Below are 27,437 nucleotides of genomic sequence, written 5' to 3' on the forward strand. Positions count from 1 at the left end.
GAATCAAACCCATGCCCAAGTGCAACCCCAGATCTGCAGGCAAGCACCTCAGTCGACTAAGCTATGCTGGTGGCCAATAAAACTTCTTACAAAAAGTCACAACTGTTTCTCCTCTTCAAACTAAAATGGTTTGTTTTCATTATTCCCTTTTGTTACCAGTGGTAGATTTGTATTAATCATTAACAGGCTACATAACTGAAGATGGGATGTAAAGAAAGTTGTAACTGCCAATATCACTGAAAAGTTGAAAATTAGTTTAAAAAAGAGTTTATGTCCCTGGCTCGATGTAAGAAAAATGATAAGTGCCATCGTAATTTTATTTATGCCCTAACTTCTCCTATAGATGTGCAAAACGTATGATATTACATTTCTAGCTGCACAAGAAAGCTCTGTTTTCTATGGTTTGTCTCTGGCACTTACAGCCTTTTTATGTCCAGTCTTCAATTATATTCCCTTAAAAAAAAAAAAAAAAAAACTATTGGTATTTGTTTCAGAAACATGATATAAGTGTTGCAATACAACCAATTTTGACGGCAGTAGATTTCCATACAAAATTCTTTTTTGGGAGGGAGAAACAAACTTGTTAAGACTCTCTCTCTCTGCACTTTAGGGTCAAATTAAGTCTTCAAATACATTTTCAGTCATGTTGTGAAGACATTACAGTTAATAGTTTATGCATCCAAATAAACTTTTCGTTCTCTGGATTACACACAAAAGACATTCCTCTTAATCCTTAAGTGAGACATTTCATTTAATTTAATTTATAAATTGTGTGGCATAAGCAATGTATTTCGTCAGTTTAGAAAAAATTTACATAAAACAGCATACAGCTGTAATAATTTCTAATACATTTTTATTAACGAAATCCAACATTTAAAAGTGGTATTAACATGTATTTGTAATTTATAATAAGGCTAAATATAGAGAGTCCCGTGGACATTCCCAGTGTTTCTTTCAGCTGACCAGTGGCAGGTTCCCCTTCTTCTGCTATCACTGCTGTTTGCATCCACGAACTCCTAATGCTTTGCTGGATTACTTAGTTATGTAAGTAAATTTAATAAGTTTTAAAAATTAAACATCCCTGTTTTATGACTAAACACTAAAGATCCAGATTAGACTATTCTTACGAGTTCATCTCCCCTTATTTGCACAGCTGTTGAATTTCATGTTTGGCTTATTTAATCACTCCCGAATCGTGTTTATGTTATCCTCCATACATCAGGTTTCATTATGTATATGTGAATGATGTAGTGTGAAATAAATATCACACAAGATGGGCAACACTTACAGCAGCTACTGTGTGGAAGGTAAGTACCGAATGTCATTAATGTAACACAGTATGTAAGATTTTAAATTATGGTTTATTTAATGACGCTCGCAACTGCAGAGGTTATATCAGCATCGCTAGTGTGCTGGAATTTTGTTCTGCAGGAGTTCTTTTACATGCCAGTAAATCTACTGACATGAGCCTGCCGCATTTAAACACATTTGAACCTGCAACCTCGAGCATAGAAGGCCAGCGCTATACCAACTATGCTACCAAGGCCGACCACAGTATGTATTAATCCAGAAAAGTGCTGAGAGTTTGCGGGAGACTTGTCATTGATCAGCTGACAGAAACACCAGGACATTCAATGGAACTCACCATATATTCTTTTCTTCTCATCTGAACCTTTTTGAAACCGTTTTTGTGAAAATTTATCCATGCATAACAAGGGAGGTTTACAACTACAAACAATGTTCTACTATACTAAGTTGTCTCTCTTGAAATTATCCAACTATACAACGTATCAAGTATTCCATATAGCTCTATCTTCTATTTTGAATGAAAGCTATCACTGTCAGAGTTTATTTGATGTATAAATCAAGGAGAGAGAAAAAGATATCGAGGCAGTATGCACACTGATAAATTTGCAAGTGAAATTAGCAGTATTAATATACGAGAAATTTATCTATGATCAATATAAAGAATTCTCGAATATATGTTTTAATGGACAGGATATAGTGAACAGTTAATCGAAGGAACAGATAATCTGTATTATCAATTTTAATTATCTTCAATAAATTTGATGCCATGTGAGATGCTTTAAAAAGGTCTTACTCTTTTTTTTAACACTTACCTATAACTAATTTTATTCCTTTTATGTCCATTCTAAGCTTACTTATAAAGTACTAATTATTAAGAATTATTCGAGAATGGGGTACAAGTAAAATTGTTACGACAGTCCAAAAGAATTAAAAGTGTGTATTTAAACTTAAGAGAGAACCAAACGAAAGTTATGCAATAATGGTATACACAATAAGAGAAAAGACATACAAGTGATTATTGTACACCAATGAAAAGAAAATATATATCACACTTTTTTTGCAAGAGAATTTGCATAATGGTTAATCGACAGATGAATAATTTCAAGGTTCTACTGTACCTAGTGTTGTTATAAATTATACAATATTTCAAGTTTATTTTTAAGAGTACTTTTAATATAAGTGTAGGCAATAATTATGGAAGGTTTAAGATTAAATAATTGTTTCATTCCAACAAACTAAAAAATTGCTACGTGAAGCCAAAATTAACCTACACCGAAGTACAGGCACACACATGTTCTTGCTGTATTGTATTCTTTCACATGTCATACAATGTTTAACCTATGAAGAAATATATTAAACATGTATTTATATAGGTATTTTATTCCTTTTACAGTTTTAATCTCAAATGCGAATAACTGAAGTGGAGGTAGTTGTAACAGCATTTTAAATACATAGATCTAAATACATAATTGTGAGACATTTGTTGTCGAGCACACTTACAGAACAATACAATATAAAAAAAACAGACAAGAAGTAAATATTTAATAACTAATTATGTCCCTGATAACTTTGATGTAGAACATGTTCATAACATGAAAGACATGTCACAGCTAAGTGACATTGAAAGCAGAACTTTGTGCAACCTCTGAGAAATGGGTGTTAGCTTAAAAGGAGAGGACAATGGATATTAAAAGGAAACATATTTTATAAAATAACTAAGAAAATATCTCGAGCTTTACAGTAACAATTTTTGTGGGTAGTTTCTCATTAAGTACAGTGAGGTCACAAAGTGGGCATACCCCCATGTTTACGTTGGTACCATGCTACCATGGTAACTGTGCAGTTATGAATAAACATGGCTGACCAGAGTCCGTTTACCATCAAACAAAGATCAGTGACAGCAGTTTGGCTTCATGAAAGAGGTAATACTGGTGACACAGTGGAAACAGTGAAGATGAAATTTCTTGACCACTTTGGTGTGGAACAGCTATAGAAAGCAACATTGTTGGGTTGGGAAAAAAAGTGCATTTGCAACACTTCACATTGCAAGTGCGCCAACACCTGAATACTACCTTTTCCAACCGGTGGATTGGAAGAGGATCTGCAGATGATCAAGCTCCATTTGCCTGGCCTTCACGAAGTCCCAACCTCACAACATCTGATAATGCTCTCTGGGGGTTCATCAAGAACAAAGTACGAAATCTCCACTATAATATAATGGCACAACTACGAGCAGCTGTGGAAGATGCCTTCAACGAAGTGACTCTCGATTATCTCCGCAAAACATATGCCAGGATATGGCACAGAATTAAGCTGTGCTGTGAAAATGAAGGTCTTCATACTGATGTCTTGGATCGTTAAACTATCAGGTACAGTACATATCAATATCAAGCAATCAACCATACCCATCGTGGTGTCATAATACATGGGGGGTATGTCCATTCTGTGACCTCTCTGTACAATTAACTTTATTCATGAAGTAGGTTGACATATTCCTTACTACAACTGTCGCATAATATTTCAATCTCTTTCATTCTACCTTCATTATAAGGGAGATGCAATTTGATGCTTTTGAATTTGTTTTATTTTAATGAATAAGTAAATAAAAAACAACAAAAGTTTAATATGCAATGTTTCAAATTTGGTCATGCAAAATTCGCAAAGATCTGCCTAGAATAGGAACTCAGCTATCTAACTATCATGCAAAAACCAGCCACCAGTTTCCAAGAAGGAATAAGCTGCAAGACTGATACATACTGCCTATTACATGTTTATAATTATAACACTTAAATATGTGGTAGGTTAAACATTTTTGTACTCTGAAAAGAAGTTGAAAGCAGATAGTCTAAATTTATTTTATAATGCTCCAATGTTTGTAATACAGTGTGTTTGCCAGGGAACTGGTCTCACTCAGATAAATGCCGTTGGTCTTTCTTGTACTGTCATAGACTGCATGCGACTGCCGAGGAAATCATGTATACATTTTGTGGGAAGGCTGTGTGTTCCATAGTACAGACAGATAACACAGGTTGAAGGGACGTCAAGATTATAGCATCAGTATATAGTTGACTTTCATTCAGTGCAGTTTAGTTCGTGGCAATGCAGTACACATTAGAACAGTGAATCTTCATTTGTGACATGTATACTACGAAGAAATCTTACATAAAGTGTCGTGCTATATTTCTATAGAAATATCCTGGCATTCCACAACCATCTGATTCAGCAATACAGAATTCAGTGGGGGAAGAGGAAGTGAAACTGCCCCCTTCTTAAACAAACAAAAAAAAAAGACAGTACATGAATCGTGTTGTAACTGAAGAAAAACTGTATGACATAGGCCTCAGTATAGGCCAGAGCAGTCTCCCACGAAAGAGCTAAGAAAGTTAGCTCAACAGCCAGGTGTATCCACCACAAGACATCAACTTGAAAAATGATAAAATTGTTGAAGCTGAAGCCTTGTAAGGTAATAGTCATTCATAAATTTAATGAATGGACCATGTGTCTAGGATTCATTTCTTTCGATAAGAGACAAAATCTTTTCAAAATTTGTGAAATGTGCATTAGACAGTTCCAGCATTTATTTACTAAAAGGTTGTTGTTGTTGTTTAGTCAACTGTCCGAAGACAGGTCTGAACCTCAGAAGTGATAGCAGAAAGGCACCACTTATGAGGCAACTAGGCCAGGAGATAATGGGATAGGGTGGCCAGTTCCTTTCCCTCTCCATTGCATACATCACCAACTAGCTACATATTACACTAGTCGGACTTCAGATGGATACAAACAATTGTTATTCCTCTGACACATATTGTCAAGTGAGATGTACTGCCTGATAATAGATGTACATATCAACCAGAACCTCAATCAGAGGATTACTATAAGGTAAGTCAATAAATTACCTAAGTCATATTCTACTGATGAAAGGTCATGAGCTGAATCACTGTTAAGCTGGCCATTACTTGCCCACTAAGCAAATTTGTTTCCAGGTATCTGTTACAACGCATCCTATATTCGCCAATAATACTGCATTACTGTTGACATTTTTTTTTTCAATTAACTTTAATGTCGGAAGTATTGAAAAAGACATACTCTGTCAATCCCATTTTTTTTAACAAGTTTTCAGATCTCTATCTCTCTATTAATCTTAATATTCTATTACTTGCTTGTCAACAAGTCCCTGTCACCATTCCTTTTAGTCTATAAAATCTTTATATTCATTCCCCCACACCCTCACTTCTATTATTTTATTTAATATAATTTTTGCTTCATTATTTTCAGTAGAGGGCATCCCAAGATTAAAGCAAATATCACGAAAAGAGGTCACCTCCTCCTACACATAAATTAGCATCTACGAAAACCAAGCAGGTATGTGTCAGTAATCCATAATTCTAATTATAATGACATTCAGGAAACAAATTTCATTTACATAAAATTACCACTCTAATGCTGTTCATCTTAATTGCACAGAATATTCAAGTTCTGCGAAAAGACATTCAGTTCTGTAAATTAAAAAATCTGCTAGACTGAAATATAATCAAAATTAAAGCTGGGCTTTGATACTTTCGATATATCAATGCATTTGTTGACAATGACGGTGGTAGTAATTTTGAAAAGGCAATAAATAGCATCGAGATATATTAATATTTATTTTCAATGACAGCATTAAAGTTGTTTGAACAATTCGGAAACTTCGTCTCTTGTTCCGTGTTTTCCAGTAACAGGGTTAGTTCAGATAATAAAAATATTTCATTTCGTCTTATTGTGTATTTTGACATATTCTCCCCTCGCATTAAGTGTGTAACAGTCAAGTGGTTTATCTCCAATTACTTTAAGATAAATTTGTTTGTTAATGCACATTAATTATGTATGTATGATCATGGTAATCTACATACATTAAATTAATTGTGATGCACTGTTTCAATTAAACATGACTCACTGAATAATTCAGATTAATGTAAGTATATTACTGAAATGCTCAGAAATATGTTTTTCATTACGCTGACAAGATCCGCACATTTAATTATGGAAAATATGCGAGCTTAATGGAATTTCAGTACTGAACATCAAAGCCAAAAATCAGGCATCATTGACAAATTGTTGTAATCAACTAATCTTAAAGAGTTATTTTATATTTCGTGCAATGTAAGAACATCATGTGATTGTCTAGGACAATACAAAACACAGCTTTTTACACAACAAAGAAATCTATCTACAGAATAATATTTTGATCACAAGAAGTACTGGAAAAATTTTTAACAAATGGACCTATACTCCTAGTTCAGTTCCATGCGTACAGCATTCACTTTATATAATGTAACAAATAACTTTCTTGGTGTAATGTAAGTGGTCAGACTGAAGACATTAAGCCATCTACAATTAAATATTATGCATGCTGTGTGTATGTTCTTTACAAATTATTATCATAAGCGAAAAATAATGTAGGTAGTACTGTACTTCAATATATAAGTTTAAAATATAAATTCCTAATGTAGCCAAACGTCAAAATCGAATATGAGTGACAAAAAATTAATTCTTCACGGGAGAGTCAAGGTTGTAACTCACATATAATTCGAACTCTACTGCCCATCACTATGTACTGTATTTTCTCGAATACCGTACACCCTCGAATAAGTCACACACCCCACTTTTCATAGGGGAAAGGAGGGGGGAACCTCGAATAAGTCACACACCCCACTTTTGAAAGGCAAAAAAAAAAAAAAAATAATAAAAAAAAATAAATAAAAAAAAAAAAATAAATAAATAAAAGAAATTCGATTATAAAAAGAAAACCTTCGATAAATGTATTAACGACAAATTAAAAACAGTTAAGCACAAATACAGTGCATTTAACAATAAATAAACAAATAAATTTTATCCTGAAACAGAACGCATTTCAAACCAATCCTACAGTATGTGCACGCATTGTATGCATGTCAGTTGTGTTGCTTAATCGGCCATTTACATGACATCTGCAATATTAATAGCACATGTCATGATTTCCATATTCCTCTGCATCTTTGATAATTTTAAGTTTTTCACTGCAAGTAAAGGATCGCAATGTCATACCTTTAGTGGTACCGGTACTCATTTTCAGATTTGAAAATATAAGATGCACGAACTTTACACTTATCATACTTGAACTTGATTCTGACACATGTACTGCTAATTCAAACGCCATTTAACAATAATTGAAATACCCATGTGGGAAGATAATGGCATGTGCTACTGCCTTAGAAGTTGCACATGAGGAAAATAAGGCAATGTTGCCAACTTAATTTCGAGTAAACCACACACCCGTATTTTTTACTTTTATATTTCGGAGAAAAAACACGCAGGGTACTTGAGAAAATACGGTATTTGATATGAAATACAACAAATCTAGTCATTTTTGCAATTTCTTACTAATTTAAGATATAAAACTAAAAGAGTGGAGCATGTGCTATATTATGACATTTCTAAAAATTAAAATCAGGTTGAGTTAATGTTGCATGTTGAATACATATCAAGCTTAAAAGAGTCACTATATTCACATCAAGTACTGGTGTATAATGTTGAACAAAGCATAAAAGAGCTTAAGTGTGAAAATACTTAGTAGATAAATATTGTAGAAATAAGGCACACACTTCACACATCAATTATTGTTGACACAGTATCTCGTATTTCATTATGCAGTGTGGTTTATTTCCAAGATGTCTGCAGTACAGTAAGTGAATTTATGGGAATTAAAAGATTTGGCTATACAGCATTTAATGGTGTTTCCACACATGTGCAAAAGAAAATAATGTTATTAACGTTTACGAAAGAAATACTATGTGAAAATAAGTTATCTGTGAATGGAATAAAAACGAAATTAAAGTAGTGGAAATTTTAAGCTAACCTGCAAAAATTACACAGAAGTAACTCTTACGTAAAAAAGGGGTTTCTAATATATTAACATGTAAACAAATAGGCCTACAGTACATATGTAAGAAAAATTAAGGTATCAATAAAAATGTAGAGATGATGTATTATTGATCTGTAACATTACAAAAGCTCTCTTAATAATCAGCAGCTGATTTTAAAATCACGATTCAATATGCATAATACATACACACACAAAATGACACTATCTTGTCAACATTCATAATACAAGAAGAAGACTAATACAAAAATCTAAGTTTCAATCGAATAATTTTTAATAGTATTGCATTACAGATCAACTTCTGCTCTGGTTGTTGTGTTTTGTTTTTCTTTATTATATTGATTTTATTGAAATTTATGACTGAAAATTTGATAAATACAATTCTTTTACATTATTCTGTTACATACTGCTTCGAATGATTCTGTTGGAAAATGCACGAACAGAGTTCCAGTACAGTTTTATTTTTATCTCTTGTAAAATAAAATGAAATATATGACATTTACATAACATAGAACAATATTTCACTTTATCACTTAAAAAATGCATTATATTATTTACCTCTTTTTATTTTTTCAGTAATAACCTTTCAGGAAACCTTTCTTTGAGAGTCTAGCCTTACTTCACCCATTAAAATATTAAAGTAAATTTTCCTTTATCATCTGTACTGTGATCATATTGGAAAATATAAGGAATTTTATAACAATTGGCATAAGAAATAAATTGTCATAAGAAATGAGTCAACAAAAGTTGGGGCAAAATATCAGAATTAAAAGAAAAAGTGTAGCCATATGAAATAAATACCATATGTAAAATTATACAAAACAAATTTTACTGTTTACGTTTTTTCATATTCTAAGTAGATTTGAAGTATTACAGTTTTCAAAGATAGTATAATTAATAAAACTCAACGTGTAACAAAGAATGAATCAGGAATACTGCCAAATTCAATGGGGTCAAGATTTAATTAAACAGTTATTTTACAACGGAACGGATAGGGCACATTAAGGCATAAGACACAAAGGAAATACGAATTACATAAATTCTATGAAACCATAGCAATCCCAATCTCGGGTTATGGTGACGAAAAAACAAACATTGAAATTTTGGAGATGAACTTTCTAAGACCTCTAACTAGACACTCCTGCATGGATAAAATAAGAAACGAAGACAAAGGAAAACAGTTACGAATAATAAAACATAAACAGAAATGAAAAGAACATGTGGGAAGAATGAATGACTACTACCAAAACGAAGATGGGATGATTCCTCCTCCTGAGGGCGAAACAGACCAAGAGGTCTAAACCTTGGAGCTAAAGAAGAAGAAAACAGAGAAGAGAAAATGCATCCAAATCCATTTACAATGGCATTAAGAAATATAGGTGAAATAATATGGTTACTGGTACTTCATTTACCTTCAATTCTCCACACAGTTTATCAAAATCAATGAACTGTAATGTATATATCACTACAAGGGAAAGAATTTTAACAAGTTTGCTGTGTGTTAAAGAGGTAACAGGAAAGAAATTACTAACATACCATTTCTTTTCGGGCTGCGTGGTAGAGTCGCAGTTAAGGTGTAATGCTGGAAAGCCAGAAGGTTGAGAGTTCGATTCCCAATGGGGTCAAGGATTTTCTCCATTGGCCAAATCCTTCCGCCCACACTATGGTCCTGGGGTTTACTCAGCCTCTAACAGAAATGAGTACCAAGGACATTTCCTTGAGAGTAAAGGCGGTGGGCATGTAGGACTGACATCCCTACTACCATTAATGCCAATTATCTGTGAAGGGGGAAGTCTTAATCTCCGGCCACCTTCTGGATTGACTTGGCCTGTGTTAGCTTTACCTTTTACCATTTATTTTCAACAACATGGATTCATCACAATTAAACTGGAACTAGTGCTTTCTTATTTCGTCAATGACAATGTAAAACTTTAGTTGATTAATGATTTTAATTGAGCCACAAAGATTCCGTATGAACTTGTAAAGAAGTTGCAGGCTTGATCCTTATATCCCTTATTTTTTTTGCTATCTTAGAAAAATAAAATTTTGTAATTAAGAAATAAATCACATGTTAGCATTATAGAATTTACTTCGTAATCTAGCCCCTCCCCCCCCACAAAAAAAGTACTACATGGGACAGATATCTTTACCAGTATAGAGTTTACGAACTATTATAACCACAGTGACATCATCAGCACACTACAGGAAATATCAAATGCCTTTCCTGATCAACTGTCAGTGTTTCAAAGTCTGGACAATATCAGATGTCAAGTGTTGACACAGATGTTTCCTACTGCTTCTTTTCTCCCCTCACTCCCTGCTAGTACCTATACACTGACGTAAATATGATGGTAGTGCTACATTGCTCAAAAGCATTCCTATATGTCCTGCATAATACTTCAGATTATGTATTTCTATATATAACAGCAACATGAAGTCACGAAAAGTGTACTTTGTGGAGAGGGAGGGTTCGATGGAACAGCAATAATTACAACGAAAGACAAAAACGAATGATTATAATAAAATAATACTTGATCAATGTGTGTGTGTCTAATGCCTACCAACTTCACTTTGGGTGATTCGGGTTACTTGATCAATGTAGTTTAACAGATACTCTGTTCAATCAACTGCAAAAATGGTGGTCAAGTTAAGATCTGATAACTTTTAAATTTGTTTAAAAACTCTTGAAGGCTTTAAGTTTATTTATTTTTCTTTTTAACTTTCGGGGAAAAATCTTGAAATACCCTGAAAGTTTTTCTTCGAGACTGCAACTTCACCAAAAATTATTTAAAAAATAACTCTTGAAAATTAACATCTGTGTTTAGAAAATATATAGAGAGATAAAAGCTGTTTCTAATGACAAAAAACCTGGATATAATCCATTATTCTTCTGTCTATCTGAGATCTAAAGTAACATCTAAATTTATAGTCATGGTCTTGTTTGTTTGCACAACCATTGAAGGTCTACTGCATCCCACTTTCAAACTTTGCTTTCTGCTTTAAAACATAGACTCTATCTTATCAGGTATTGTCCTGTAATGATAACATTGATAACTATCAATAAAGCAAGGAAACTTGGTAGGTGAGCAACAGTTAACTAGTAATTTTGTTGGATGATATGGATAATCAAAATTAAAAAAAAAAAAAAGAATCTAAGACATGAAACATTCAGTCTTACTTAATGGGGGGAAAAAAGAAAGTTAACTTCTAACCTCTCTTAACAAACCCATTGCTCTGGACTGGATCTGAACCCGCAACACATGGGTCAGATGCAAGCATAGCGACTATTAAGCCATTAAGGCGATGTGACAATAAGGCAAGCCATCAAATTGTGTTAAAATATATATTTATACGTACAATCTCAGATCATATTTTTATTCGGAATTGTAGAGTATGGTATTACACTAATCCAGAAATTTCCTGCCTAAAATATAAGGCCAAACATGAAAAAGACAATTGTTACTTCAGCTTTTCTGGACACACAACAGCAGAAGAAGATGGACCACAAATACACATTATTTAATGTAGTAATGGTCAATACGGTTTAAATCTTAGTATTTTTAATTCCATGTGTGAATATCTCAAGAAAATAGCTTACTATGGAAGGCAAACTTGGAAATGGCATGAAACAGGAGTGAAACTTTTCTTAAAGGCAGACTTTTCCACATGCGTGAATGCATGGTTACGTACGTACACATTATTTACTACTGACTATACACTTTGCTCACCTTAAGTTCCACATTTAACACATTTTGTTTTCAGTTATATTACAGGTGTCACAACAGTCTTCTTCCAGACAAATTCAATGTTACAACAAGACCTAACAAATTTTTAAACACACAGTTCTGCAAGCTCAAGCTACTAAAAGGTTGCTACAACACAGTTTACAACAATTAATGATTAAAAGTGTTATTATATATTGTGGCTGTTGTGAGTTCAAAAATGTGTAAGCCAATGAATACAAAATTAACTATGTTAACATTTTTCACTATTGCACTACTGTAATACGCAAGGAAACAATAATTTTAATGGAAAAAAAAAAATCAAGCAAATATTGCCTATCTGAACAGGGATGAGACACTACACTGAACTAGTAACTTTACAAGTACCACATCCCTTCAGCATGACTTTAGCATTTTTTCTTACCCACAGTCATAACCAAGAGCGAATGTTGAAAGTGCTTTGTTGAATGTAATTGTATTATTGTTAATTTCTCAATCCAATGATTTTACAGCACTCCACCAAACCCATCACATTCATTATTTGAAGAACACAATTCGAAGTGACATGCCACACTTTTTGAGGCACAATATCTCCATTATGCCTACCCAAAATGAAGGCTTATGAAATATGGAGCTTCGATACTAATGAGCTTTCGTGTATCACAAAGGAAGTAAAATAAATGTGATGTATGTCAGCCTTCTGTATTCACCGAGTTAAAAGAAGTTATCATTTACAGTATATGACAGTAGATGATGTGTTTAATGTCAGGCAGGAGTCCTTAAGTTTCCTATGAATTTGATTTGAAATTCTTTTTTCTGAGACAAATTTATGTAGTCACACTGTAAGACTACACTAAGCATTACACACATAAACACAAAGCCAGTCTCGTGACATTTCGAAGTACTGTTCATTGTGTACACATACTTATATAAAAACTATTCGTGAAGCGTACATAGGAAACATATCTGAGCTAATCTAAAATAATTATCTCGTGATTACTTAAAACAGAGAATATGTATTGTATTTATTTCTTCAGTGAGTCACTATGATAGATTATGGAACATTATCATTTGAGAAACGATATGAAAACACGCAATTACAGAACAGCAAACATAGAAATATTAACTCCCATAAACACGAAAGTTGACACACACAAATTTATTTTCATCCTATAAAGACAATATGTACCAAAGCACTACATTTCACTATTTCACTTGCACTGCTGTTAAAACTGTGGGTTCTAAGCCAGCAAATCAAACACTACCCAGAGCAGCCACTAGCAAAATGCATCATGACAATGGAGTTACATATCACCTGTCATGCTTATTCCTTGCTTTGCTGGAGAACCATAGCCAATAGGAGCGCCACCGGGCGGACCAAACACCATCCCTCCTCCCCCTGGCATCATAGCCTGCGACTGTGGTGGGATTACCGCTCCACCAGGCTGACCCTGAAGGGGCATATCAAACCCCCCAAACCCTGCAAATACTGGGGCTCCAGTTTGTGGTGGAACTGCCTGAGCAGCAGCACCAGCAGGTGGTGGGGGTCTAGTTGGTGAACCACCAAGGGCAGCCCGGATGCTATCATTTAAGTCATCAAAAGCACTCTTTGATGCAGCTGCTGAAGCTGGAGGCTGGCGACTTGGGGACCCACTCACAGGACCAGGGGACATGGTGCGAGGAGTTCCTCCTGTGGTGGGTGGAGGAGGGCGAGGTGGTGGAGGGGACGTGATCTTGCTAGCACCTGATGGCATCACAGGAGAAGGAGCAGGTGCCGGGGGTACAGGAGTCGGAAATGACGAAAATGGTGGTTGCGTTTTCCCTGCCTCTGGCACAGCCCCTTCACTGCCACCACCCACACTATCTGCTGGTTTTGCTTCCTCACTAGCTGTTGCTGTCCCACTCTCGCCTGTATTATCCTCAAATCCCAAAGACAAGCTAGCGGCTTCTGTGGGCTGTAAAATAGTGGCATCACTTCCAGAAACATCTCCAAACAAGTCTGTCCCTTGATTACCTACAGAGGCCCCCTGAGGCTGGCTCACAGAACCAAAGTCTGCACCAAAGAGATCGGCAGAAGCATTTGTATCAATTTGGCCTGCACCCTGGTTCTCAAACAATCCCATCCCACCCCCACCCGCAGAGGAGGAGGAGGTTGCATGCTGGCCACCAGGAGCTGGGCTAAAGTCGGACATGAAGGGATTCGGAGCGGCCATCCCAGCAGACGCAGCTTGCAGAGAGAACAACACATGGTGAAGAGAACAGATGAGCAGGTAGTACGTACACTTGTGCTCATTGAGAACGTCACCAATATAAAATTAATTGCTTAACATTTTCAAATCTGCAACATTTTTTTGTTATTTCTCCGAGCAACAGTGTGCCACAGGCCTTGCAAAGGTTTCATTTCAAACAACATTTGCCTTATGAATACTGTACACACTTTGCCATTCACTTTATACATTTCCACGAGGGAATGGAAGAAAGAGCAGAGTGTTTGGATCGGGTCTGGAGAAGAAATAAAAAGTAGAGAAAATTATAAGAGAATTCATGAAGTGCACGCAAGCAATTTAGTGATGACATATGAAAGGAGCCATGCAATGTACAAAATAATAATGAAGTTGTATGCAAAATCAGCTGCTTAGTAGGAAAAATAGAAACTTAAAAAGTGAGCTTATCATGTTATGTACATGTTCTCTCGTGACTTGTAGAAATAACTAAATTAAAGAAACTAATAATACATGACAAAACATTATAGAGAGTAAAAGATGGATTCAAAGTGGTATTAGCAGGTGAGAAAGTCAGCACAATACTTTCACAATACAATATATCAAGATAGTGGACATTCAATACAGTCTCTCCTTTATTTATTTTAATAGTAACTCACCAGGGCCACTCTCTGTTCCTCCGAAGATGGAACTGAAACTTTGGTCTGACACGAATGCATTTGTAGCAGGTGGCACCCCTCGAAAACCTGTCAATAATTCATAAATATTTTATGTTATAAATGTGCAATAAATCTGAATGCCTTTTACAGGAAAAGAAATGCGTGTCATAAGATGACGCACACTTTCTCGTACATTTTACGCGTTTTGCAACAATTCCGTTCTTTTACATCAGAAATGATATTACCAAAGAGTGTTTATTTTCTTGAACAATTATTCAAAAGACATATGTCACTACTGAGCATACACTTAATACATTTATGGAATTTCGTTTTCTTGATTGCACACAAGAGACATTCTTTACAAACACGAAAAGTGAGACATTTGATTTCATGTATGAATTGAATTGTTCATTGTTAAAAGGCACTAAGTCATTTCTTTCCATATTGTGATAATCAAAGGAAAGTTCTAATATACCAATAATTTTGAAGTTATGTTTTTGTTGTGTTTGTTTCATCTTCTATTAAATAAAACAAACTTAAGAAAGCCATTAAAATGTCCATTTCGTAAAGAAATGAGGGTGCTTTTTAACAAAGACTGATCAATTGTATGTTTTAAGTACATGTAATTAATTTTGAATAAAATTAACATAAAATAGTTCTTCGCATACTGTAATAATTTCTAATAGTATTTTCCTATTTACGAAAATCAGCAGTTGAAAGTGTTATGAATTATTAGTTGTTTATAATGTTGCTCTATTATAAGATTTATTACTTATGCACGAGTAAATTTCCATAAAAGCAAAAGATTTAAAACTAGCGAATGAGGAAGGCCTCTCTACAGTTTGTAAATGCCAGCCTATGTATCCAGCCATCTGTAGGGCCGGATTTAGATGCTTGTTCGCTCCTAAGCCAAATTCTTCTCAGCGCCTTCTTCTCCTGCTCAATCCAAAATCGCACATTTTTCGTAAACTTAAACACTAGGCATATCTATTAATACATCTACAGTATTACAAAATATAAACAAACAGAAACAAGAATATAGTAGGTATAAAGGTATTAGAATTTTAAAAAAAGTCTGTACTATATTAATCTAACTACTAAACCAATAACATTGTCAAAATACTACACGACAATGCAGACACACCCTCCCTACCTGCCCCATGCGCACCACACATTGCCATGCTGGCTGCTGTAACTGACTAACTGCAAGTATGATAGCTTTTTGAGTCTCTCTCTCTCATTCTCTTTCTATATTGTTAGAAAAATCGAATTCAAAGATTTTGTCACAGCAAAACATTATTATCGTTGTTGTTGGTCAACTGTCCAAAGACAGGTCTGAACCTCGCAAGTGATAACAAGAAGGCACCATTTATGAGGCAATTAAGCCAGAAGATAATGGTAGGGTAGCCAGTTTCTTTCCCCCTCCATTTCATACATTGCCGATTAGCTACATATTACACTAGTCAGACTTGAGATGCATACAATTATTATCCTTCCTCTAACACATACTGTCAAGTGTGATGTACTGTCAGCCAGAACCTCAATCAGAGGACAAAACATTATTATTATTATTATTATTATTATTATTATTATTATTATTACTACTACTACTATTACTGTTATTATTATTATTATTATTATTATTATTACTATTACTGTTATTATTATTATTATTATTATTACTATTATTATTATTATTATTATTATCACTATTACTATTATTATTATTACTATTATTATTATTATTACTATTATTATTATTATTACTATTATTATTATTATTATTATTATTATTATTATTATTATTATTATTATTATTATTATTATTATTATTATTGTGTCTATTATTATTTCGCAAGATTTTGGAGATTACGAAATTAAAATCTGCCCCCCTCATCTCTGTCAAACTATGATCTTGAAAAATAATTACGAGATTCTTGTATATATTACAAAAAATGCGAGGAAGTGAAAATAGAGTAGATTAAATATTATTAAAAGTGCGAAGTTACTAACCATTGGACATCCACATATCAGAAGCTGTTGTAGCTACAGGAACAGAAGGTGCTTGTGGTGGTGCTGCAGAGAACATGTCAGCAAATGGGTTGGCACTCAACTGTAGTAAGTCATCAGATGCTTTCGCTGACTGAAATGAAACAATATTATAAATATGCTAATTTCAAATTACCTATAAATATATTCGATATTTTGTATGCAAAGAGTGATGTTTACCATTACAAATTTCATAACACTCTTTTCTTCACTATCCTACTTATTTATCTCTCCTTTCTATACTTAGAGAGTAATGATTATTACTAATATCCTTATATAAAATGAAGTTTTTCCAAATTATGATAGATAGAAAGTCTCCAAATCCAGTGTTACTCTATTCATGTCATAAATTTAGTATTGATAATCCTGGATTGCTTTAATACCAGAAAGAAATGAGACTGAACGAAAGAATTGGCAATGATGTAACCACACTACTAATGCTAGCTGAGACCTACATTCTTGCTTGATGTTCAGTGCAAGTTTCACCTTGACAGCTGTAACATGTCTAACTTGACAATGAATTGTGTAAGTGTGTGTAGTAGCGAGATGTTACGAAATGGAACAACAAAATCTCGAGTAGTGTTGTGAGGTTAAGTTTTGCATGAAACTCAAAAGAAAGTGTAACAACAACTTACGAAAAATTACAGAGGGCCTATGGAGAGCATGCTCTATTGCCAACACAGAGTTTATGAATGGTATGAAGCATTTTTGAATGATCGTGAATGTGAGGAAGATGAACCTCATTCTGGAAGATCTTGTACATCAAAAAAGGACGAAAATGAGTGAGGGATATCTTAAGGTCTCACTGAAGTTTGATAGTCAGAATAATCACAAGTTAGCTGTTTTGAATCATTAAACTGTTCGTAACATTTTGACAAATCAGGAGATTACCGAATCTTGGATGCTAATATAGCCCTCTCCGTGACTGACTTAACCAAAAAGGGCATTCCAGTTGTTCCACAGGTCCCCCACCCCTCACTCTCCAGATTGAAGTCTGTGTGATTCCTTCCTTTTCCCGAAAGTCAAATTTCACCTTAAAGATCGTCATTTTGGAACTGTGGATAACATTAAAAAAGTTGTAATGGAACAGAGTTCAGGTACCAGGAATGAGAACACTGTCTCCAGCTGTGTATGTATGGCTTCAAGGAAAACTACTTCGAAGGGGATAATATTGATTTGTAGCAGTGGCAGTGCATCCTATGCATTCAATGCTTCAGAGAACCCTCAGGAAAAAAAAATTGTTTAAATAAATTGATTTATAATTTACACTATCATCCTTTGTTTCTTGCTCATCTTTAATAAGTTTACTTGTGGCTCTGATGTATTTTTGTCGTATGAAAATTTATGAATCACAGAGATTGAATACCTATATGCTTGTAAGATTCCGAGGTTCAATTTCTCCTCTGAACCTCACTGAGTCAGCTTCTGGACTTGCATGCAGGACTAGACGAAAAGGGAAATGCTGTGGGGCAAATGTGTGGTTGCACTGGTGTTTGGATCAGCGCAGCTATACAGTCACATGATCATGAGACAGCAGACACTATCTGGTGAAAACGAAAGACTTAGTGATGCAAACTGGAAGTTAGCTCCAATCTGTAGATCAGATGACGCTTTTAACACGTGTACGTGTGTGTTATTGATTGCTGAATTTATTAATGGTTTCTTACAATCCTTTAAATGTCCATTTAGTCATTCTTGGTGTTTTAGTCTTAATATTGTGGCACCGTGGTGGAAGATTCTGGTTGCCTCGGGAGTGTGCTCGCGCATTCAGCGAGAAGGAAGGAGTGGGGAAACGTAGGACAGCATGGAGCGAGGGGGGAGGGAAACTACGGGATGGCGCAGAGCGGAGAGAGCAGGGGAAACCTCTAGAAGCGAAATCCTCTCGAAGATTCCGAAAGCCACGCGAATCGAAGATTCCAGAATGTGTGATTTAGTAAATAAAAGTGCGAGTTAGTCTTCGGAAGTAAGTTAGTCTTCAGTAAGTCTACAAGTGAGTCTTCGAGCGAGCAAGGAAGCCAGCTTTCAAGAGCATCTGTAGACCGGGGTTCGATGTGCAGTGAACTTGAGTGAGTGAGTGAGCTAGAAGAACTAGCCAAGGCGAATGAACTGTGAACTGAGAACTGACAGTTTTGTTCTGCACATAGTACTTTGTGAACATTAGTTGAAATTAAGAGTACATTGTTGTTCTTCTCAATAATACACGTGTATTGCCATTGTCGTCGTGTAGAATGCAATAACGACTATTGTGTTGCTGTGTTGTGTGGAGTACCTATTGTTGTAGGGTGAATTATTAAGAAATAAAAGTCACATTGTTGACAGGTGTGGTGGTTTAAAAGTAGAAATAAACGTTACAATATATTTATCTGCGAGTGTGACCAGTGTTCGTTTCTAAAGAAAATGAATAGTATCCAATATCTTTTACAAACAAATTTTTCAGTTTTAATCTTGGAAGATAAGTGTAAAATAAAGAAGCTTGGAAGGCAGTTACCTCAACTCGATTTAAGCAAGCACAAACAAGCCAAAGCAAGACATTTTGCAGGGCTTTGAATGTAAAAATATATGAAAGAAACAGCTGGATTTGCGGTTGTGAATCTACAAATTATTTTGTTTCCTGTGCCAGCTATTTGCTAAGGGTAAGAGCTGGACATGAACTGGTGTCAGATTCAAGCCATTTGACACAGAAAATTAAGAAGTATGAGGAATCTATTACTCGTAAGAATTCTTGCCTGGATTTATCAGTCCTTGGAAGAACAGAAATTAGGCAACATCTTAGCTCAAGTTTCAGGCAGAATATTGAAAGATAAAATGATAATGTAAGGAAAAATCGCTATGTTCTTTCAAAGATAATTGATTGTATTAAGTTCTGTGGTGAAGTTGAACTTTCCTTACGTGGACATGATGAAAAAGCAGAGTCTAACAATCCTGGAATATTCAGAAGGCTAATAAATTTCACTTCTGCTTTAGATGCACTTGTAAAAGAACATATGAATAATGCTACAGTCTTTAAGGATACATCTAAGGACATACAAAATGAATTGTTGGAGTGCATGTTGTATGCATGTCGTGAGGAGATTAAAGCTGAAATAGCTAAGGCTGATTTTGTGTCTGTAATAGCAGACGAATCTTCCGATGTCTCTTCTAAATTTCAGTTTGTTGTAGTAGTTCGTTATTTATTGTCTACTGGAGAGCTAGTTGAAAGGTTTTATACATCTGGTAATGATGCATCCTCTTCGGCTGTTTGTATTAAAAATGTTCTCTCTGACGTAGTCCAAGAACAAAAAGAAAAAGTAATATCTCAAAGTTATGACAGTGCTAGAGTTATGAGTGGCTGACATGCAGGGGTGCAAACAATTGTAAGACAAGATAACCTACCCTTTTGCCTATTACGTACATTGTTACGCACACCAACTAAACTTATTCTTGCCCAGGCTACTAGTCAAAACAAACAAGTCAAACTGTTTTTCAATACTACTGCAGAGATACCAATATTTTTCTCTCATTCACCTCAAAGAGTTGCTGTTCTAGGTTCTAGATGATATTATATAAAAAAAACCAAGAGTTCCTCAGGGATCAGCCACAAGATGGAACTTCAATTCAAGAACAGTTCTTACAGTTTACGAAAATAGAGTGACCATCCTAGAGTGTCTTCAAACAATTGAAGATAACAGCAACTAGATAACGACTGTTAATGAAGCTTATGGTCTAAAGTTGAAACTACAGCAGCCAACATTTTCATTTTGGTTAGAAGTATTTTATAAAATAATGATGCTCCATGTGGATATCTTATACAGTCAATTACAAAAGCGCAACACTGACCCCCTCTCAATAAGGCAAGCTATGACATCATTCGAAAATGAAATTTTGAAAATTAGAGTGATAATATCACTACAGAGGAAGCAAATACAGCAAAATAAAGATGTGAGGTCATGTATATTACAAGGAATGTAGCAGCAAAGGAAGTACGTGACAATCATTCATCACAGCAAAGAAAGGTTTGATTTCTCCAATCACTTATTGGCTTCTACATTACTCGACCATCACTTCTTCCCTCCATTCAAAAAGAAATTTCCAGAAGATATTCTACAATCCTACCCATTTTTTTAAAAAACTTAAGCTGAAAACTAAATTACAGATAATTTATTCTCGAAATGATTTTCAAGATAGGAAAGTGCAAGAGCTCTTCTCAAGTTTTTAATTGAAAACAACTTGCATGAACCCTTTGGTGATGTTATGAAATTGTTAAAATTAGTAGCTACTATTCCAGTGACATAGTATGAAGCAGAGAGATGTTTCTCCACTTTGGAGCAGATTAAAACATATCTTAGAAACACCATGGATGAAGATAGGTTGTCTGCTCTCGCCATGCTGTCTATTGAAAAAGCAATGATCCACAGATGTCAGGATTTCAATGAAAAAGTCATAGATAGAATCGCCACAAAAAAGGAAAGGAGGATGGATTTTCTGTACAAATACAGTATATACCTACAGGAAACTCAACTTCTTAATCATCATCATCATCATCATCATCATCATCATCATCATCATCATCATCATCATCATCTTACGGTAATTATCTACTTTAAAGAACTGTAGTATTTTCTTAATTTTTCAGAAATGAGATATTGTTTAAATTGTTGGAAAACTATGTAATATCATAAAAGTAGTGAACCCCTTGTCATTTTAGGCACAAATCACCACTGAGTTGTAGATAAGTTGCTAATAAAATTGTAGATAAGTTGCTAATAACAAAATTTACAGTATCAGTCTCATTACTTTATTTAGACACATCTCGTATCGTTTGGTATTAGCAACAAACTTGCATGTCACTAGACATTCCACATTCAAAACCTGTCCTAGTGTTCTTTTGACAAAGGAATGAACAAATGTACCATTACAAACTTAGTAGTTAGCAATTCGATGCAAAATTTTCATTACAGGTTATTTTAAAATAATTTGATATGACAATTTTTTTAAATCTTCACATTGTCCAGCTGCCAATACTTTTACAAGAAATACAAATTACAAGTTGAATCTGCAATGCAAAAAAAATACACAGAAAATTATTTCCATTGCTACATTAAAAGGAACTGGGCTAAGAGTTTAGTCTTACAACAATGTTCATGTATTGAACTTCATAAAGTTATTGCAAAAAAAAAAAAATCTTGGAAGACATTTTTTATGAAATAAGTACTATCCTAAATAACACTTTCGATCTACTCAATAAAATAAAATGCAAGATCATGCATTAAGTCTTCCACTGTAGTCCAAATACTGTTAATCTTGTCTCTGGATCCAAGTATCACAGTTCAAGCCTGCTGGAAAAAAATCCTGACTGTGGCTTCCAGATAAAGTAAAGCTGTTTGTCCAAAGTAGTATAATCATGCATATATAATATCCCTTTATTCATAAATAAACATGAATAAAGCAAAATTCTAAATTCAGGTCTTCCATTACTCCATTTTCAACTGAAGTCACCATGATAATTCAAATCAAAATACAACAATTGAACCATATGAAGTAATTTGCTTGATTGCAATATGTTGAATGGCAGAAATGACTTATATTGTGAGTGGGTTGAGGAAAAGAAAAAAGTTAATGATTATGAAGCTTCTGATAGAGAAGAGTGGAAATATGTTGATCGAAAATGTGCTGAGTAACCTTCTGTGTGTAATGATATCTCGTCTTTGTTCCTGCAGTAACTCCTACGTGACATATTTATAGATTTTCAGATTTTTGCTCTATTAAATAACTTAAATAGTGATACAGCAAATAATAAAATCTCCTATATGTAATTATATTTCTTTCTTTCGAAAATTTAAGAATTCCCAGTCTCCTATGTACTACTGTCATAGAATGAATAAATGTGTTTTTCTTCCTACTGAACAATTTTATATTTTGCACATAGGAGTTATTGCAGGAACAACGACGATCTGCTTCATTCATGTACGAAGTGCACATAATTTGAAGGGGTATCAATGAAGCTGAATCACTAACTCGGTTTTAAAGTGCTCAACACTGGAAACCAACCGATCAGTTAATGGAAAAGTATGAGACTGTATATTCTACTTTGGAAAGTTTTCAATTTTAACTCATCTCACATCACAAAGAAAAGAGATGCTTCTACGTGAAAACAGTCTTTTCCTGAGGAGTATGTATTTATCAGTGTGAAAACGACTATATAGAGTTAATAAAAGAATTAGAGGATGCATAATCACCTGAGCTGCGTCAGCTGTAGCAGGTGGAGAGCCGAAGAGGTCAACAATTGGTTGTGTATTATTGTTTGTAGTAGCTGTAGTTGTCGGGGAGCTCAAGAAAGGGTTGGTACTAGGTCCGCCACTGCTGGTGGGAGAAGACACCTTTGCCTGGAAGTTCCAAGTCCAATGTATGAAATCTTTGCGTTATAAATGAACAATAGAAAGTAACACATTCTACTTCGCAAATCAAGCTTTCAGGTATAACTCCCTGTAAAGTTGATTTGAATAATTTCGAGGGAAAAATTATTCTGGGGCCGGACATCGAACCCGGGACTTTTGGTTTAACGTACCAATGCTCTACCAACTGAGCTACCTGGGACCTTTGGTTTAACGTACCAACACACTACCAACTGAACTACCCGGAGAAATCAAGGGTTAAAGTTAAGTGAATACCATAGTTTAATGAAGATTGACATATCATTTAGTTTTAATGTGTATACTTTATTTTAGTTGCTATATGTTTCCATTGAATTACGGTAACAACTTCCCCAATAATTTCATCTACATATGGAGTTAATCTTCTCAAAAGAATATTGGACAAAATTTTGTACGACGTCAACAAAAGTGATATTCCTCGAAAGTTACTACAGTTAGTCTTGTCCCCCTTCTTAAAGATAGGTACGATTATGGACTCCTTCCATTGTTCTGGTACAATTTCCTTTTCCTGGTAGCTCAGTTGGTAGAGCGTTGGTACATTAAACCAAAGGTCCCGGGTTCGATGCCCGGCCCCGGAACAATTTTTCCCCTCGAAATTATTCACATTCTACTTTATTATGATAATGTAATATTGCTATACATAAGAAGCAAATGCTTTTTCTTACTGAAATACTCTCAAACTACCGAGGCTATATTTAAAACAATACTGGAGAAATAACAGAATGTAAATAGCAGAAAAACCCAAAATACTTAGGGAAAAATGAGTCCACATATGTTTTATTCACCACAAATCTCAAAATCTTTTGAGAATTGAACCCTAGGATCTCTAATGATAAATAATTATTGAGTGGAATGAACTGCATGAAACAAAGATACACATATTTCTATCCAATATTACAACAGTCTAACTGTAAAATGATTTTGTAATGCACTCAATTAACAAATCATGCAACTGGATTTGTTCTGATAACACTACAAGCAGCACGTACTAGTAGTAATAGTTATACATGCGATCAGTATGCAGTAATGATAACGCCATACCTTGTATTGGTTCATGGCTGCCTCTTCCTCAGCAAGCACCTGCTGTTTGAGTGACTCGTCAATGCCATTGGTGTGAGAGTCAAGACGAGTGTTGGCTGCTGCCGTTCCAAACGCCGTGCTGGTGGAAGACAGGGCGGACACTCCGGACTTTACATTGGTTCGGTTGCTGCTTGGTGCCAATTTTTGGCCATGTGGACGTGATAAGGCATAATGTGGTGTGATTTTTGCAAGGGGTAGTGTGTAGGGAAGGGTAGATGCACAATGGAATGGAAAGGTGGGACAAAAATAAAGAGAAAGAAAACGAGAAATAAATAAAGTGGAACATCAACTACTAAAAAGAACACTAAAAAAAATAAATAGTGAAAATATTGAAATCATGCTGTTATTAACATTACATTACAAAGCAACATTTACATGATATTTAACAAAAACATAATACGTGCTATACTGTGCAGCTAGAATGCACCTTTCTTAAAGCAAGTCACAATAAAATTTCTTTCTACAAAACAGTCACACACCTTTAAAGAAAGCAAGACAATGACAGATCAACTTAAAATTCAACTGTGTTGTGAAGTTAATGTTAGTGACTGAGCTATGTACTCTAATACTAACAATTCAGTGATAAAAATTCTAATTTATTCCAGCGTTAGTGTGAAGGAATAGATATCCAACAAGTAATAAGACGCACTCAATTCTGTTTAAATGTAAGTATTTATACCAAAACGAATCCACTATTAGCTAACAACATAGTGTTTTGAAGGGAGTGGAGTTTTTACTATTCACTACCAGAAAAACTAAGAGCTCTCAGTAACTTGTTTATAACGAATCTGTGTCGTTTGCTAAGCAAAACGAAAACAACAAATTTAATAGTTAATAATATTAAGCATAGTTACATTTTGATAAATTAAAGCTATATACTGGCTTGAAGATCTCTATAAACATTTAAGGAGAATGATGCTGTTTCTAAATTATTTTAATTTCTAATGGTTATTCACTTCTTAAGAATTTATTACAATTTTCAATCAATCACAGATACCAACATTGCCAGGAAAAGTTTTAATCTGTTTAATCACATTCAGGAACAATATTTCTATCATCTAAAAAGGGTCACTAAATTTAGTGAACCAAATGCAATGCTTTGCCCTATTCCTGTACTAAAGAAACTAAGGTTCGCCCAAGATTTCACGATTTTGGAATCAAAATAGTAATAAGCATTACACTCTATTACCCCAAATTATTGTAGATTCATCTATAATTGTGTATGGTAAGAAATTAAATACGGTAGTATTAATTAAAGAATTTAATTACTAATTATACAGTAAATTTAATTTGTAATTTTTAGTGAACATTTTTATGTCCTGAAATAAAAACAGTAACCTGAAGCAAAGTATGTTACACGCAATTTTATATATTTTTAGATAAGGTAAAATAACCGTTAGTTGACCTATAGAAAATGAAAATACATACTGTAAATAAATTGTAGCAGTGAGCGGTCTTGTTTGTTGATTAATTACACTGAACAACAAATTTTTACTTCTTTTTTTGCTCCTGAATAAAAACAGGTGCATATTACTAATATATGTGCCCTAAATCTGATTTAAAATCCAAATTGCCTCATCACGTCCCATTTTCTGGGGAAAGTGAATTGAATTTTTTAATGAAAAAACTTATTTTTCACTGTTATTGATAGAATTACAACAGACTAGGGATTCAAAATGCCCCATAATACTTGAAAAAATGTGTCCTGGATATAAAAACGATGTTACATAGTTTAAAACACACACAAAATATATATATATATATATATATATATATATATATATATATATATATATCATGTGTATAAATAGAAAAATCTCGGAATTTGAACATATCATTTAAAAGGATTTTCTGAATGACTTCTGTTTATAACTAGATCTGGGACTATCTTTTACAAGGAACCAACAATAGTCTGCAAGCATGCTGGATGATCGTCCTTTATATCACCTTTCCATTTCAGATATTTCTTGATGAAATCTTTCCCCAAGCCCGTCGCTTACTGCTCCAAGTTTAGGAGGAAAGAAATCCAAATGAGAATGTAAAAAGTTTATTTGAGAGACATAATATTACACCTCATTTTCTCATATGCACTTAACATGATTTCCACAAGTTCGATGTAGTTGTCTGCCCTAGAATTTCCAAGGAAATTTGAGTAAACATCTTTGAAAGCGCAATTTTTTCTGTAACAGAAAGTTTTTCCTCAAACAAAGAGTCAGCTGTAACTTTGCGAATTTGTGGATCGATGAAAATGCCCTCTTTTAATTTGCCTTCACTTAAACTGGTAAACTTTTCTTTTAAATACTGAAAGCCATACCCTTGTTTGCTCATTGCGTAGACCTCACTTTGAACTGTTATGAAATTTACTAGAAGAGACCAATATCTATTTATTAGAAGTACAAGAGAACATGCCAACAACCATAAGAAAATCGACAATAGGTCATAAATTCATAAAATGCATTAGCTTTTGTTTTGGTTTACAACCCCCCCCCCCCCCCCAGATGTTTCCTGGGAGAGGACTTATCGAAAACTGAAATCATAGTATACCTTAAAAACCTTACGTGATACGAAGAAAAGAGATGCATTTTCGGATTCAATGTGCACCAAACTATAAGGGACACATTGTTATTGTTTTAAGTCGGAGCAAAATTCTTGTTGTTCAGTGTTATTAAGAATTTTCAGTGCTTTATGGAATTCTTTTGCGTAATCACTTTGTTGAACAAACAAAACAAACAGCATGAAATGCATTAATAGAGGACATTGTGTGTCTAAGTAGTAACTACGTATAACAACAACAACAATACTACTACTATTAATAATAATGCTAATACTAATAATACTGTCGATAATAATAATAATAATAATAATAATAATAATAATTACAACAACAATACTAATAATAATGGTATATAATTTATAATTATGCAAAAACTGAATCTATATTTACTCCCTGTCCCTCCACAATGTCAGAGCCCTTAATTTTGCCTTTTTTTGCTCAGACTCGAAAGCACAGCTCATAGATATTGCTAGTGCCAAGAAGCATAGACCACTTAGATATACATAAATTAAATAGATAAAAATTTCCTGCTGAC

The 27,437-nt window shown here is 34.2% G+C and overlaps 1 protein-coding gene across 5 annotated transcripts in view; it reads right to left on the minus strand.

Moving 5' to 3' along the window:
* LOC138705886 (phosphatidylinositol-binding clathrin assembly protein unc-11-like) overlaps positions 1 to 27,437 on the minus strand; it is a 276,393-nt gene that overhangs the window by 29,557 nt on the left and 219,399 nt on the right. For 4 of the 5 annotated variants that reach the window (XM_069834617.1, XM_069834620.1, XM_069834619.1 and 1 more), the window contains 5 exons: positions 24,310 to 24,475; positions 23,074 to 23,220; positions 16,823 to 16,952; positions 14,810 to 14,896; positions 13,244 to 14,155 (listed from right to left, as the gene is read on the minus strand). In XM_069834617.1, the coding sequence (XP_069690718.1) occupies positions 13,244 to 14,155; positions 14,810 to 14,896; positions 16,823 to 16,952; positions 23,074 to 23,220; positions 24,310 to 24,475 (1,442 nt within the window). The remainder of the gene's footprint in view (positions 1 to 13,243; positions 14,156 to 14,809; positions 14,897 to 16,822; positions 16,953 to 23,073; positions 23,221 to 24,309; positions 24,476 to 27,437) is intronic. The other variant, XM_069834618.1, reaches the window with a different exon arrangement.

The sequence above is a fragment of the Periplaneta americana genome, chromosome 9, assembly GCF_040183065.1.
Source record: "Periplaneta americana isolate PAMFEO1 chromosome 9, P.americana_PAMFEO1_priV1, whole genome shotgun sequence".
NCBI lineage: Eukaryota > Metazoa > Arthropoda > Insecta > Blattodea > Blattidae > Periplaneta > Periplaneta americana.